At 35.9% G+C, this 16,436-nt stretch overlaps 3 protein-coding genes across 4 annotated transcripts; 1 reads left to right on the top strand and 2 right to left on the bottom strand.

Moving 5' to 3' along the window:
* The first annotated feature begins 246 nt into the window (after positions 1-246).
* On the top strand, positions 247-13,101 carry LOC139100338 (uncharacterized). 2 transcript variants are annotated; one of them, XM_070652959.1, is made up of 5 exons: positions 247-321; positions 4,972-6,546; positions 6,864-8,738; positions 9,336-10,408; positions 10,864-13,101. In XM_070652959.1, the coding sequence occupies exons 2-5, from the start codon at positions 5,037-5,039 to the stop codon at positions 11,563-11,565; spliced, it is 5,160 nt and encodes a 1,719-aa protein (XP_070509060.1). In that variant the 5' UTR covers positions 247-321; positions 4,972-5,036; the 3' UTR covers positions 11,566-13,101. The 2 variants fall into 2 exon arrangements, with proteins under 2 accessions (XP_070509060.1, XP_070509059.1); XM_070652958.1 differs by having other exon boundaries at positions 268-401.
* LOC139100224 (putative leucine-rich repeat-containing protein DDB_G0290503) lies at positions 1,075-4,016 on the bottom strand. The gene is made up of 2 exons (XM_070652831.1): positions 3,834-4,016; positions 1,075-3,516 (listed from the first exon to the last, which is right to left on the bottom strand). Exons 1-2 carry the CDS (start codon positions 3,848-3,850, stop codon positions 1,170-1,172), a joined length of 2,364 nt encoding a protein of 787 aa, XP_070508932.1. The 5' UTR covers positions 3,851-4,016; the 3' UTR covers positions 1,075-1,169.
* A 141-nt stretch (positions 13,102-13,242) lies between the features above and the next one.
* Positions 13,243-15,751, bottom strand: LOC139100084 (probable methylcrotonoyl-CoA carboxylase beta chain, mitochondrial). Its single transcript, XM_070652677.1, has 3 exons — positions 15,572-15,751; positions 15,090-15,477; positions 13,243-14,910 (listed from the first exon to the last, which is right to left on the bottom strand). The coding sequence occupies exons 1-3, from the start codon at positions 15,692-15,694 to the stop codon at positions 13,697-13,699; spliced, it is 1,725 nt and encodes a 574-aa protein (XP_070508778.1). The 5' UTR covers positions 15,695-15,751; the 3' UTR covers positions 13,243-13,696.
* Positions 15,752-16,436: the final 685 nt, after the last annotated feature.

Genomic DNA, 16,436 nt, shown 5'->3' with positions numbered 1-16,436 from the left:
CAACCTGTAGATCAAGTCATGATTTTTTCAATCATTTCCTTTAACCACGCAAGTACAAACACAAATCATATGCGAGAGAGAAAAACATCGAAAATTTTTATTTTATTATTAAACAAATAAGCACATGTTGAGTATAAGAAGCACGTGCATCACCAATACAATTGTACAATTGTCTCGCCAGACTTTACACTTGCGCATTTAATGCAAAAAGAAAAAATTTTCTCAGTTTTTCTATTGAAATTGAAAATTTCAATTATTTTGTGTATATTTAAGGAGTTTAGAGACATTATGTGGATTAAATACGTGTAAATGGACATAAAGGTTGAATTAATGCTGGATATTATCAAGTTTAGTTAAAAAATGTTGAATAAAAGTGAAAAAATTGAAAAAAACCATTTTGAGTATGAAGAATTTTTTGTAAAAATTTTGTGATTTTTTTTGGTGACATCAATTAAGGTTTAATGTCCAAATCAGGCACAGATTGAAAATTTTGGCAATTTTTAATGAATTTTCTGTTCAAAAATCCACAAATCTTTCCATATTTTCCTCAAATAATTTTTTCCATGCACGACTGACTCAAGGAAAAGTTTACGATGCGATACGTAGAATATACAGCCATACGTCGACAAATGACCTTGAGTTGAGACTATTTTATCCTCATTTTCTTTATTTCGATGCATTTTATGCGAAAATGTACGTAAACTAGGGCATTGGCTTGTTCAATGAACTTCCGGATTGTTTTTTGTGCTTAGATTCAGTAATTTTGTGAGATTTAATGTAGTTTAGACTCTCGGGTCGGTCGGCTATTGGCGTATTATCACATTACACATCAAGTTTCTGATCAATTCCTCAATCTAATGTTTCCCAGAAGTCCAATCTTGCCTTAATCTCGTCCATTAAGGAGTCAAAGCAACAAAATATCAGAAAATCTACAAAATTGGATACGACTAGACTCAAACCCATGAATTTTGGGTTACAACTTGACAAATTTAGATTGTAGGGTATCCAAAAGCTGCATTAGGCTATGTCTGATATGAAAATTCATTCCCATTAAAGCTTCATACTTGTTTGAAATTATTTTAACAATAATTTTATTTAAATTCTTAAAAATAATATTTAAAAATTACAAAAAAATGTGAATTTTGTTCATTTTGGGCATCAAACTCCTACTAATTAAATCCAATAACATTTGTAAATTTTTCATTAAATATTTCCGTCAATTTGTCCGTTAAAATCTTCTCAAGCTTCTGTTCCAGCAATGACTCTATTGTCGTTGTAATCTTCTGTTGTGTGTTGGTCAGTTCCTTCCTCATTTCCACCTTAAAGTCACTAAGTTGTCCATCAATCTTTTCACCAAAAGATTTAAGCTTGTCCTCAATATATTCACTCATCTGGACCTTCATGCTGTTCGTTTGAATCTTGACGTCATTTTGTGAATCTTTGATCTTATTAATGATTAATTTGTGATCATTTTGTGATGTTTTAAGGTCGCTGAGGGCTGCTTCGATGTCTTTTATTGAGCTTTTCATGTCGTCTTGAGTGGATTTGAGTTGGTCATGAGAGGACTTAAGACTGCTGCTAATGGAGTCATTAAAGCTAGTCAGTTCCTCTCTTGTTGATGTCTTAAGATCATCAATAGATGTATCGATGCTGGAAAGTCTCTGATCTGTGGCTTTCTTAAAATTATGAAGAGATGACTTCATGTCACTTAAACCTTTACTGGTAAGTGATATAAGAGCATCAGTGGATTCTTCGAGGGTTGCCAGTTCTAGGTGAGTGGATGTCTTAAGGTCAGTCAACCCTTGTTGTAAGGATATTTGAAGATTATCAATTGAGGCATTAAAATGGTTTTGGAAGTTACCAAACTCAACTTCAGTTTTAATAACAGAATCAGAAATAATCTTTTGGATGTCCTTAACCTCAATAATAGATTGTTTAGTGCAAACTGAAGATTCTAGGGATTTAATGGAAGTGTTGAATTCATTTTTGACAAGAATTAAGAATGAACTTATGTAACCGACAGAGTATTTGAGATAGGTTTGATCTGACTGAACCTGATCAATGGAAGCTTTGGTACAGACATTATTAATGGACCCTTTGATGCCATTTTGACCAGATTCAAGGGCATTAAGGGCTGATCCGAATCCATCTAAGCTAATCAGTAAATCAGTCATATTACTTAATTTTTTATCTAAGTCGGACGTCTTTTTTAGGATATTACCCTCAAATTTGGACTTCTTAAGTGGATCAATCACACTTTTTTGGATTGATTTATGAAGATTATCAATCGAGACATTGAAATAGTATTGGAAGTTACCAAATTCTATTTCGTTCCTGACTGAATTTTCATAAATGTCACTAACAGAATCAGAAATAATCTTCTGGATGTCCTTAACCTCAATTAGAGATTGCTGAGTACAAACTGACGATTCAAGGGATACCATGGACCTGCTGATGTCATTTTTGACAAGATTTAAGGATGTGCTTAAGGTATCTACAGAGGATTTAAGATTATTTTGACCTGACAGGACTTGATTAATTAAATATTTACTGCATTCGTTATTAATTGACCTTTTGATGCTAGTTTGGCCAGATTTAAGGTCATTAAGGACGGAATCGAATCCATCAAAGCTAGTCTTACACGACTTTATGTCATTAACATTATTATGGACATCTGTCACTAAGTCAGACAAATTGCTCACTTTTGTATTTACATTGGATATCAAATTAGATATAAAATTCTCAATTTTGAGGTTCTTAAGAGCATCAAATTTGGAGTTTAATGGACGAAAATTGGAAAATTTTGAGGATTTAAAAGTTTTTTCAAAATTTAACAATTTTTCGGTGAATTTTTCGAAATTTAAAGTTTTTGAATCATTATCAAGACTTTCAAGTTGTTCCTTAAATGAGGAAAATTCTGAATTAATGCACTGAACTTTTACTGACTTGATAAAGTCTTTGACATCGGATGTTGAATTTTGAGCATATTTGGTAATGCAAGAATTTGATTGTAAGTAAAGAGAACTTAATTTAGTTAAATGATCAAAAATGTTGGGTTCGATGTGGACAATTTTGTTACTATCAAGAGCAATAAATTCTAAATCAGGATTAAAATCAAAAAGACCTTCTTCGAGAACTTCAATTGAATTGGTTTGGATACGAAGCTCAACTAAATTAGAAAATGGCTTCAAGTCTTCCTGATGGACTTCCATTAAATTACATTTGTAGATTACAATCGCTATAAGATTATTAAAATAAGTCTCTAAACCTCGTGGAAAATAATTTATGGTTTTGAACTGAACAATAAAGCCATCAACATCAGCATCTGATTCTTCAATATTATAACCGGAAATTGAAGTAACTGTCGCTTCCTCTTGTGTTGTTATGATTGGATCCTTAATGATTGAGCAGCAGTATACTCTTTTTAGAATTTCAAAAAAAAAATTTTTATATTCACACTCAATGTTGGTTGATGTTGACAGTCTCAAATTAAGTCCAACAGCACAAATCAGCAGCCTGAGAAAAAGAAGAAAATTGTTAAATTTACGTACGTAAATTCATGTACACTATGTGCTCTACTGAATATTCCAGTACATATCCCAGAACACTATGTGATCTACAGTAACATCCAGTTGACACTCAGTGTCACTGTCAACCTCACCGAACAGATCATCTGCTTTATATTCACATATTTAAGTCTATAATCAGCTATCATTGGTCTGGCACAAGCATATAAGTTTGTTTTTATAATATATTCACACTTGTGCCTTAACATTGACTGCTGATAATGAATTTAATGTGAAATTTGTTATCAATTTTAATTGCGTACTTACATGAGAATTTTGGCCATTTTTGGTGATTTTTTGTTCCTTTTTTCACTTTACTTTTAATAAATTTTAAGAATTTTTACAATTTTGAGCGTATTTTGAAAGATATTTAGTGTAGGATGTCCAACAAGTTGATAAGAAATTCAGCACAAGATGCGCACTTAAGTTCAGTTGAGTCAACAGTCAATCACAAAATGAGCAGAGAAAATACAAAAATTTAATTTAATGAGATTGAGCATCAATGGGAGAAAATGTCCACAAAAATCATGAGATGTGTGCCTTAATCATGAATCTAAGATCCTTCTTCTTATTTCCCGCTCATAATATTATGAAATTAGAATTGATGATTAACATGCAGCATCGCATGATGAGAGAATATTTACCAATTATCAAAACTCACTGACTTATGTGAAGTTTAGGCTTTATATAAAGGATTTTTAATTGATTCTGTTGCTGACTCTCCTTGACCGACAAAGAGCATATTCTGAGAATACTCACTATACTGTTAACATGCTCATTTGTATTCATGCTCTCTGTATCTTAAGGTCTGTCACCTAGATTGCCCAAATTCTCTGTCCGCTTACATTCTTTCATCACTATTCTGGGTTAAGTTTGCATTAAGTAGCCTTTTTTCTCCTGGAAGCTCCTGGAAGCCGTTAAACTTGCAGATTTCACTCAATTACGGTGTCACAAACTTGTAATTCTGTCCTAGCATTGACATTTTTCTCTGGCATTTTTTTTTTTCATCGTATATGTCCTATACAGCAGTACAGCCTCATTTTCATCACCTTATTGATGTCTTGCTGACCTGCTTTATGCAGAAGCTTCTACATTGTGTATCTGGGTCTATTATTGACTTGATTAAAGTCATTAAAGCTTAGAATACTTACTTACTTACTTCGCTGGCCGTACAGATTAAGTTTGATCCATTGCTTCTCTCAGTCAGCTCCTGAAGCTCTATCGCTGGCTATCGCTTGCCAATTAAAATCACAATCTTAGAATATTTGGAATAATTTACAAAAAATACCAAAAAAATCACAAAATGTGTATACCCTGTTACACGTGGAAGTTGGGACGGCCTGAGGACGTCTATCCTCTAGCTGTCTATCATGAATAATTAAGAATGTTCTATTTTTGCTTTCAGACACTAAACAATGTCCCTAAAGTGAGTCTTCACAGCAAAAATTTGAAGAAAAAAAATCACCAAAAATGTTTACAAAAATCGCCCAGAAGACACTCAAAGAGCTGGAATGTTCAGCACCGCTCACAACCGAGGAACTCCAAAAAACAGCATTTGAAGTACTTAAAGTCAAAAATTGTCCATCAGTTGATGAATTTCTACTTTATATAACATCATCAAAATTTCATAGTCACTTCCATCATGCAAAATGTGCATTTGTAATTGTAGCTGAATGTGAGGATGACACAGACGTCCGTCAATTAACAGACGATGAATTAAAGGAAATATCTGATTGTTATCGTGCAAAAAAGTTGATGGTCGTGTCCATCGAGGGTAGAACATGCGATACAAAATCATTTATATACTATAAGCAGCTACACGAGTCTGAATTTAAGACATTAGGACAATCAAGTCATAATTTAGCTGATAATCAGTTCCAATCTACCTCATTTGAAAATAATTTTAATTTTTCATCATTTTTGCTCAATTTAAATGCTCAAAATTTTGGTATATTTGATGGTAAATTGTTGGATACGCGAATTGACACGTCCACATGCTATAATGGGAAGCGACTTATTGATTATGCTGTTGAAAGTAATAAGACACTAAGTGTGAGATTCTTGCAGCTGTTTAATTTTGATCTTAAAAGGACGAATGAGAATGGTGAACGTCCATTGGAGATAGCAGCAAGGTTGCCGACTATGGATGCATTTGTGGCACTGCTGAAGTTTAAATTTGAATTTTGGAATGATGAATTGTGTAAATGTGACTACAACTTGCTGCATTTAAAGAACAAAAATGGACTAACATTGCTTATGTTGGCAGCACTGAGCGGCAACAACGGAGTCGTCAGCCTGCTGGTCAAGATCGGTGTCGATAAGAATCATGAAGTTCATGGCGAGACAGCAGCAAGTCTGGCATGGAAAAATAAGAAATTTGAAGCATTTTTAATTCTTTTAAAATTTGACGCACGATATCCAAAATCATTTAAAAATGAGCTTGAGGAACGATGGGAAGCAGTTCCAAAGGAAGTGAAGAAGTTTGTCAGCACAATTGAGGCATTTCACTTGATGGTCAGCAAGAATGAAACTCAGGAATATGAGAAAATATTACACAATTATCCAAATGTATTTCATTTTTATAATACACAAAATCAGTCAGCAGCAATGACTGCATTGAGGAGTTCCGAGTCCAACTCATGGACTTACGAAGATTTAATCAAAAAAGGCATTTATGTAGGCTTCCATGAGAAGCTTGACACGATTATTGATGACACACAACAGCCACAAAATCCAAAACACTTAAGTGGACGGAACTTGATCACATTAATGTCCAAATCTTATGTTGGATGTAGCACATCATATGAGGAAAAGAAGAAGAAAGTTCAGCACATCCTTCGATGTTATAATTTATTACATCAAATTGAATCAATACGACCAATTTTAAATATTGTTGTGGCATATCCAATAAAGATGATTTTTGACTTTAGTCGGCTGTCTGTTCAGCATTTACATCCGGAAGCTAGTGATTATAATTCTGGTAAGTCAGGTTGACTCTCTGAGTCTCTCTGAGTCTCTCTGAGTCTCTCTGAGTCTCTCTGAGTCTCTCTGAGTCTCTCTGAGTCTCTCTGAGTCTCTCTGAGTATCTCTGAGTCTCTCTGAGTCTCTCTGAGTCTCTCTGAGTCTCGCTGAGTCTCTCTGAGTCTCTCTGAGTCTCTCTGAGTCTCTCTGAGTCTCTCTGAGTCTCTCTGAGTCTGTTTGAGTCTGTTTGAGTCTCTCTGAGTCTCTCTGAGTCTCTCTGAGTCTCTCTCAATGCCAGTTCTAGTCTATTAATCCCCAATTTATGTCCATTCACAGGTTCACTGTATCGCAACAAAGGATACTTATTCATCGGTGCCAAAAATCTCCTCGATTCAAAAAAGGAATGTGAAGTACTCGCAACATTAGCACATAAGGCACTCCACTATGCCTTACAAGTCATCTACGACAATGACTCAAAGCCATACTTTGCCAACGACGAGGACCGTAAAAATGAATTCACGGAAGTGTCAAAATCGTGTGCCATACAACGAATGTGTGAATTTGTGATTGAAAATGTCTACGAATATAATGAGAATGAGCAGCATGCGGAACTAATTGCACGTATACCGCACATTTTAGCACTTTACTTCCAAAATGAGGAAAAACGTAAATTTTGTCATGAAAAATTTAAGCAACTTTTTACATTTTATGAACGTCGCATTGTCCATGACTTAAAGACACCGCACATTGAGGATCTGGCAATGAAAAATGAAATTTACAAGCTTAATGCCAGACTTGATGTCGTACAGTCATTAAGAGACTCAAAATATAAATTAAAAATGGAATCACTTAAAGTTAATGCCAATATTAAGGATAAGAGCATCATTTACTTGTCAAATTGTCCATTAATGACCATTCAGGCTGTCTTCCAGCGTCACAAAATTGAGTCATTTCACATCGGTTCCTCATCATCCTTACAATCCCACAAATCAGACCAAATGTTCCACAATCAACGACTTTTTGTGTACATGACACATGATAAGATTGATGATAAGCTATTGCAGCACTTAAAGGCACTTATGAAGGCATTAGAGGACTTTGATGGACGTCTGGTATTGACGGTTGTGATTAATTGTGAAGGCAGAAGCATGAAGTTGCTGAAAAATATAGCCAAGAAGTTCATTCCTTATAAGGTTGCATTCATAATTGACGTCAATTCCAACACAATCAATCGTGAAGTTTTGTCCAAGACATTCGACCTGCGTGACTCAAAATACACATGGAATGACTTGACACAGCCATCACAGCAGCTACTTAGTGACATGACAGTCAATTTTCAAGGAATTGAAATGAAATTGAAGGAATTTTTGCCTGAAAATTCGCAGTCGCTAAAGGAACTGCCATTAAATTTATTAATCACTAAGAGTCAACTGAGCATATCCAACAGAATTGAAAATGACACAAAATATTATGTCCGTAGGAAGTTCATTGACAGTACAGCACGTTGTAATCGATGGGATCAGGAACGTAATGAGTATGTTGATGAGTATGACAAGCCAATTAAGACATTTGATGAGATTGCTGAGACGGAGAGCATTAAAGTGATTCTGTTGGCTGATGAGCCTAAGGCAGGCAAGACAGCAACATTTAAGAGCATTGCGACAAGACTTAAAGAGAAATTTGTGGATAAATGGATTGTCTTTATTGATCATAAGCATCATGCTGATGTGTACAGGACATGCAAGTCTGTCGAATGGAATCAACAAAAATTGTCGGCATTTATTAGTCAGGATGTCCTGCAACTGCTGGATTATGAGCAGAAAATATTTGAGGAATTTTTCATTGAAGGTCGCGTGATTGTCTTGCTGGAAATGAATGTATTTTATCAGGAAATACTTGACTTTGCTGTTAGACTTAAGGAACTGTCACAGAATCAGCTGTGGATTGCCACGTGGCCGCAGCATGCCAACAAACTTGAACTTGCATTTCATACAAAGTCATTTAAGTTGGTTCCGTTTGATGATGAAAATCGGAGGGAATTTTTTGAAAATTTCCTTAATTCTAAAGGAATTAATGAGAAGGAAGATGTTGAGAGTAAGATTAAGGAACTTGAGAGCTTCTTGCAGCTGCATAATAAGGAAGACAATTTTCCATGTGATATACCATTGATGGTGAGGATGATTGCTGAGGTTTATGAGAATTCACTTGCTGGTAAGTCACTTTGAAGTCACTTTTAGTCAACTTGTGTCCATTTTAAGTCAACTTGAGTCCACTTTAAGTCAACTTGAGTCCATAAAAATCAATTTGAGTCCATGAAAGTCAACTTGAGTCCACTTTAAGTCAACTTGAGTTCACCTTAAGTAAACTTGAGTCAATTTAAGTCAACTTGATTTCTTTTCAGTCCACTTGAGTCCACTTTTAGTCAACTTGAGTCCATTTAAGTCAACTTGAGTTCATTTAAGTCAACTTGAGTTCAATTTTAGTCAACTTGAGTTCAATTTAAGTCAACTTGAGTTTAATTTAAGTCAACTTGAGTTCACTTTAAGTCAACTTGAGTTCAATTTGAGTCAACTTGAGTCCACTGAAGTCAACTTGAGTCCACTGAAGTCAACTTGAGTCCACTTAAGTCAACTTGAGTATATTTGAGTCAATTTGGGTCTATTCAAGTCAACTTGAGCCTATTTAAGTTAAAATGACTTCAATTAACTTGAGTTAAATCAAGTCAACTTGACTCTTTAAAAGTCAACTTGACAACTTTCAAGTCAAGTTGAAAATAATCAAAAATTCACTAATTCCCATTCATTCCAGACAACGGCCCATCATTCCTATCCAACAATCTCTTCTCGATCTATCAATCCTTTGTGTCACGCATCCTCGGTCCACTTGCATCCAATTCCCGTCTCAACATAATGGAACTCCATCAAAAATATGCATTAAAAGAAGTCTTTTGTCGTAAAAAGAAGAACGAATGTGAAGAGATTGTTAAGGCACTGCACATCATGATGCCACGGGTCGGTAACACTCACAAAAAAATCTTTACATGCGGCATTATGTACAAATTGGAACGTGGCAAGCTCAAGTTTGTCCACAAGACATTTGCTGACTTTTTTGTGGCTCAATACATCATTGACAATGTGCTGAATGCGAACATGAATGGAAATAGTGAGGAAGCGGAACTTCGGTCGAAGCTGTTCCTGAACATTTTACGTGACTCAAATCGATGCTACAAGACAATCCACAGATTTTTGGACAATTACATTGAGATGAATGAGACGGAATTGGAGGAAAGGTTCGATGAGAGTTGCTACACATATCTCAGTTCCTTTAAGCCACCCCAGTACTTCCGTAGTCTTTTATGGCGATTGGCACGTCATCGATGCTTCTTTTTGATTAAATTTTTGACGGAACTTTACAGCGACGACAACAAAATTTTGAGGGAAATGTGGGGTGTGATAAGCCTGGATGGATATAGCTTCCTGTTTAAGACCATCGATAAGGAAGACGGCGAAATTGATTTTACGTTCACTGAGCGTGTTTGGCATTTGGCAAAGGAAGTCTTTCATGACCGGCAGGACTTGATATCCATCCTTAAGACGACACTTGTTAGGTCTTCATGCTCAGTCTTTAAGAATGTTTTTCCTAATTTTTGGCAATTTGCTGATGAATTTTTGACTGCCGATGAGAAAATTGACATATTGACGAAGAATGCTTTGGAGCTGTTTGCCAGGAACAAGACGAAGAAGTTCTTTGTTGAGGTTTCGGACATTGCTGAAAAAAGTTTGAATTCTGAGCAGATTAAGCTGTTCTTGACTAATTGTGATGATGATGGGAAGAATTTCTTGTATCATTTTTCGAGGACAACGGATGATGAGGCATTGCAGGTAAGGGATTTTGATGGTTTTGTGGATTTAAGTGAAATTTTGGTTACGTAAGTTTACGCACGTAAAATATTCTACGTAAGTTTACGTACGTAAAAGATTATACGTAAGTTTACGTACGTAAAATGTCTACGTAAATTTACGTACGTAAAAGTTTGACTACGTAAGTTTACGTACGTAAAAGTTTGACTACGTAAGTTTACGTACGTAAAATTTATTATGTAACTTGAAGGACGTAGAATCACGTACGTAGAATCACTTACGTAACCAACTTTTACGTACGTAGAATAACTTACGTAACTAAATTTTTACGTACGTAGACTTACTTAAACAAAATTTTACGTACGTAAACTTACGTAACCAAACTTTTACGTACGTAATTTTACGTAATCAAACTTTCAAGTCCATAAAGCTACAAAGCTCAACTCTAATCCTCAATTCCAATTCCATTTCCACAGGAGTACCTCAAGAAGCTCAAGCAGTACCTCACAAAAGACGAACAAAAAGTCCTCCTCATCAAGCGACTTCGTGGAATGCTCGAAGAAGACAAAAAGACACCGCCAAAAAGTTTCCGTACCCTTTGGGAGTTTGCCGAGCAGCAACTCGAAAAGGAGGAACTAAAATCACTTCTATTGACCACAAATAGTTCACATTTTACAATATTTCATGAAACAATCATCGAAGGTGATGAAAAGACATTTAATTTTATGATTGAAGTCCACGAACGGATCCTGGACAAGGATGAGATAAAGGAACTGATTATGCAGACATTCCAAAGCAACAAGACACTTCTATACAAGTCAATGGGTGTGTCCATTGAATCAATATTAATGGTATGGGATTATCTGCAGGATCTGCTTGATGATGACGAGGAAACGCTCAAGAACTTCCTGGCACATCGCGATGACTTTGGGGACACGGCATTCAGCAGCATGAAATGGTATGATGCATTTCCGAATGAGCTCTTTATGCCATTTATATCCGAAAATTTTACAAAACCTGAAATTGAAAAACTTTTTGAAAAAGCTACGGATGAGATTTCAGCAACGGAACTGCCAACAATCGAGCATAATGAACAAATTACAATTGAGGCTAATGAGACACCAAAGCAGAACAAGCACTTTTCATTTAACTGCTTTTGTTGTGGTAAAGCTGTTTAGACTTTAAGACTTTATGTCCAATTTTAATGGATATAAATCAGTAAAATGCGCTTTATGTCCTTCTATTTGACTGTCTTACTTGTCTTACTTTTGTGATGTAATTAATCGGTTTTTAGTTCAATTTACCTTACTTGACCAATAATCCTGAGCAGAACTGGGGACCCGGTTTCCCGGTAGATGTTTGCTTCCTCAACCTACCCATAGATTTGGCTGGATTCTACTGCAGTTGGACATTAGAGTCCATTTGAAGTCTGATTCAAGTCTACTGGACTCCACAGGTTTTCTATGGACATCTCTGGACTTCACTGGACTCCTTAAGTCGGTATAGGAATCCAAAGGAATCCACTGGAGTCCGGTGAATTGAAGTCAGACCTCAAAATAGTCTCGAAAGTCTAGAAGTCTCCAGTTAAGGACACTCCAGTTAAGTCCTTCCAACTCTGAATTGATGAATGAACAATAAATATTCTTATGCTCGCATTAAAGACTTTTTTGAGTTAATTTATATTAGTTAATATGTATATTAAATAGATTTCTACTATTCTAAATGTCTTGCTGTCAAATATGATGCAAATAATTAACTACAGGGTGACTAAAAATATTTTTGATTTTTTTTTCGAGATTTTAATGAAATATTTTAATGAAATAATATCGAAATAGTTAATGTCAATTAGTTGTTTTATGATTTTTTATCTCACTTTAAGATGACATATTCACATAAAAATCCACTGTCTATTTTTGACAACCAAGCCTACCATCCCCAACCCCCACATTCATTTATATACAATATACGCAAAAAATAAAGATTAAATATAAAATGCACTAAATTTCTGATATAAAATTTGATAATATACAATCATAAGTAGAGTTGGCAAGCCTCCAATTTGGAAACACCTTAGATTCTGTTTTAAACAACCCTGGAAACCTCCATTGAAGTCTGAACACCAATGAAGATGTCTTTTTGGATTTTTTGAGTTCCAAACTCTTAAAATTCTGCCAACTCGGATCAATTGTGTCATGTAAGGATGATAAAATTATACCAGAGTTGACATAACTCCAAATAGCCGGACTCCAAAATGAAGTCTTTGTCAACTCTAAATTACATTGAATATGCTAAAAAATTGTCCAATGTTAAAAAAAAAATAAGTTAAATTGTAATGCACGGCATTTTACATTTCTGGAAGGCATACGGAGTGGAAACGGTTCCTCCAGGTCAACATGACACTAGCTTGGGTCATTTTATGCTTAATCTAAGTTAATTCTAGAATCATACCGACCTATGGGCACCGACATTCAAAACCGTGTGCCTTTTGGGATTTAATATTTGAAAGAAATAAATATTGCAAAAATATAATTAGTAAATCAATCAAAAAAATTTCTTCAAAAAAATCCAAAATTAAAGTATTAAAAAATTTGAAAAATCTTTCAGTATTAAATCATGCCAATTAATTAGGAATTAATTAATTAACAATAATTTATATCATTAATTTCTATATTAATTTTCTGATAATTCAAATATGTTTTAAATTTAAAACGAAATAGAACAACTTAAAAATTAAATTATAAAGTGTGTTAGATGAGAAAAAACTGTAGAAAATTATGTCAAAAAAAATGTTAATTTTTGTGAGAATTTTAAAAATGAGTTTTTTTTTTAAAAATATATTTTTATGAATAAAGAAGTTTTAATGTTGGTCGAAAATTAAATCAAATTTTATTGTTTTTTGGAATTTTTTACAGCTTTTTTACATTTTTTTTACATATTTTTACATTTTTTTACATTTTTTTTACATTTTTTACATATTGCTGAATTGGGAAATTATTCATAAAAATTAGTTTGACCCCTAAAACCCCTACTATTACCCTCTAAATGCAGAATGCAGAATCTCAACATCTCCATCACACCTTAATGCCCTCTTCCATACCTAGACATCCCCTCTCAACCTTGACACCCCCTTTCCCCTACCTCATCTTACCCTTCCCTTCCTAGACCCCATCCTCTTTGGACCTCCTCCAGTTTCCCAGCAAAGAAGCTGGATTAAGATGTTAAACCCCTCTCTCCTCTCTCTCCCCTCCCCCACCTCTTTCATTCTCCATCCCTTCCATCCCCCCTCAAAATTCCCCTAATTTCCCTAATTTACATTCTAAAAACTCCATGTTTTGTCACTTCTATTGGAGCATTCAATGCAGCAGCCAATGACATTCCAAGCACTTTCCTTGAATCAACTGGATCAATAATTCCATCATCCCACAACCTAGCAGTGCTATAATAAGCTGAACTTTCCTCATCAAATTGCTTCATTAATGGTGCCTTTATCTTATCAGCAATTTCTTGTGTCCATTCCTTGCCTGCCCTTTTGTATTGATCCTCAGTGATTTGTGCCAGAACTCCAGCTGCTTGTGCACCGCCCATCACAGCAATCCTTGAATTAGGCCACATGTAAAGGAACCGCGGTCCATAAGCACGTCCACACATTCCATAATTTCCAGCACCATACGAGCCACCAATGATTAGTGTTAATTTAGGTACACGAGCTGTAGCAACGGCATTGACCATTTTTGCGCCATTTTTGGCAATTCCTTGTGATTCAGCTTCCTTGCCGACCATAAATCCAGTGATATTTTGCAGGAACAGCAATGGAATTCCACGTTGTGAGCACAGCTGGATGAAATGTGAACCTTTAAGTGCTGACTCACTGAACAGGACGCCATTATTGCCGACTATACCGACTGTATTGCCATAAAGCTTCGCAAATCCACAAACTAAAGTTTCGCCGTAGAACTTCTTAAATTCCTGGAATTTGGAACCGTCGACGATCCTCGCAATGACTTCACGGACATCAAAATTCTTTGTCAATTGTGCATTGACAATTCCGTACAGTTCCTGTGGATCATAAAGCGGTTCCTCAATGTCTGAAAAGTTCACATCCTGTCCATGCCTTGATATCTCATAATCTAACCTCAAATTGTCATTGTAGCTGTTTGTTGTCCTTAAATTTAAATTTTCCATAACCTTTCTAGCCATAAACAGCGCATGCTCATCATTTAAGGCATAATGATCAGAACATCCACTAACCCTACAATGTAAATCAGCACCGCCAAGTTCCTCAGCTGTCACAACCTCACCTAGTGCTGCTTTTACTAATGGTGGACCGCCAAGGAACAGTGTGCCTTGATTCCTCACAATTATATTCTCATCAGACATTGTTGGGACGTAGGCACCGCCAGCAGTGCAACTACCCATTACGACAGCAACTTGGGGTATTCCCATTGATGACATGACTGCCTGATTGTAAAAGACTCGGCCGCCGTCAACGAAAAATTCAGCTTGTCGGGGTAGATTTGCGCCACCTGTAATTGGAGATTGATTTGGGATTATTGGAGGTTGTTGGGGTCAATGGTTGCCCCGGGGCGGGTAAGGGAGCAAGGGAAGTTTAGAGAAGATTTCCCCAGGGCAGATAGGATTACCCTGGGGCAGATAGGATTACCCTGGGCAGATAGGATTACCCCGGGGCGGGTAGGAGACTTACCAGAATCAACAAGATAAATGCACGGCAGCCGATTCTCTTGAGCAATTTCTTGTGCCCTAAGGTGCTTCTTAACAGTAATTGGATACATCGAGCCACCCTTGACTGTAGCATCATTTGCAGTAATCAACGTCATTTGTCCACAAACTTTTCCAATTCCAGTAACCATTCCGCCACTTTTGATGTCCTCTTTGCCATAAAGATTATAAGCAGCCAGCTGTGACAGCTCAAGAAATGCTGTGCCTGGATCTAAAAGACGATTGACTCGGTCACGAGCTAATAATTTATTTCGAGATAAGTCACGCTTTGCAGCAACTGGATCTGGTGTAAGGACATTTCGAGTTATTTCCTTTAATTCGTTGACTAAAATTTGTAAATTTGCAAAATTTTCCTAAAATTGACAGAAATTTAGTGCTAACTTCACACAAGTCTTTATGAGATTAAGAAATTATCAGATTCAAAGTACAGAACATCCAAAATTTTACCTGAAATTCTGTTGAATTTTGATCAATTTTAGTCTGAATGACTGATGCCTTATTTAAATGCAATCCTCTCTGTATGACTGCAGTACTTGCTGATGTCAATTTAATATTAATTCGACTTAACATTATTTCCAAAAAAAAATTATTTAATCTTTCGGTGCCGAAGGTCTCTTACGCTTTGAATGTCGCTTTACGTACGAATAGTTTGTTGATATTTATTTATTTTTACTTCGTGCATGTGCGATTGATAACAGAGAGAGAGAGAGAGAATGCTGTGAGAGTGTATTGGTATTGAGAGAAATTGAGATTTTTTATTGCTTACTCTCTTTTAACTCTGTGTATGGATCGCTAAATCTTATAGATCAGGATTATAGCAAGGTATCTGGTAGGGTTTACTAAAGACCGAAGAGACAAAAGAGGTTAAAGACGACCTAAGGCAAACGAAACAACTGATAACGACCGACCCTGCGACCGACAATGACCGAAGACAATCGAAGATGACCAAAACAGACCGAAGATGACCGAAGATGACTGAAGATGACCGAAGATGACCGAAGATGACCGAAAATGACCGAAATCAGCCGAAGATGACCGAAGATGTACCGAAGATGACTGAAGATGACCGAAGATGACCGAAAATGACCGAAGATGACTGAAGATGATCTAGGATGACCAAAGACAACCGTAAACGATCGAAGACAACTAAAGACGATTAAAAACAACTGAAAGCGACTTAAAAGAACCGTAGACGACCGAAGATGATCAAAGATGACCGAAGACATCCGAAGACGATCAAAGACAACAGAAGACGACCGATGATGATCGAAAAAACTGAAAAGACTGACGAAACTGAATAGACTGAAGAAAC

Source organism: Chironomus tepperi, unplaced genomic scaffold (assembly GCF_022539635.2).
Source record: "Chironomus tepperi strain 1889 unplaced genomic scaffold, CSIRO-AGI_Ctep_v1 contig_58, whole genome shotgun sequence".
NCBI classification, from domain to species: Eukaryota; Metazoa; Arthropoda; class Insecta; order Diptera; family Chironomidae; genus Chironomus; species Chironomus tepperi.
This window is presented reverse-complemented; position numbering and strand designations above follow the sequence as displayed.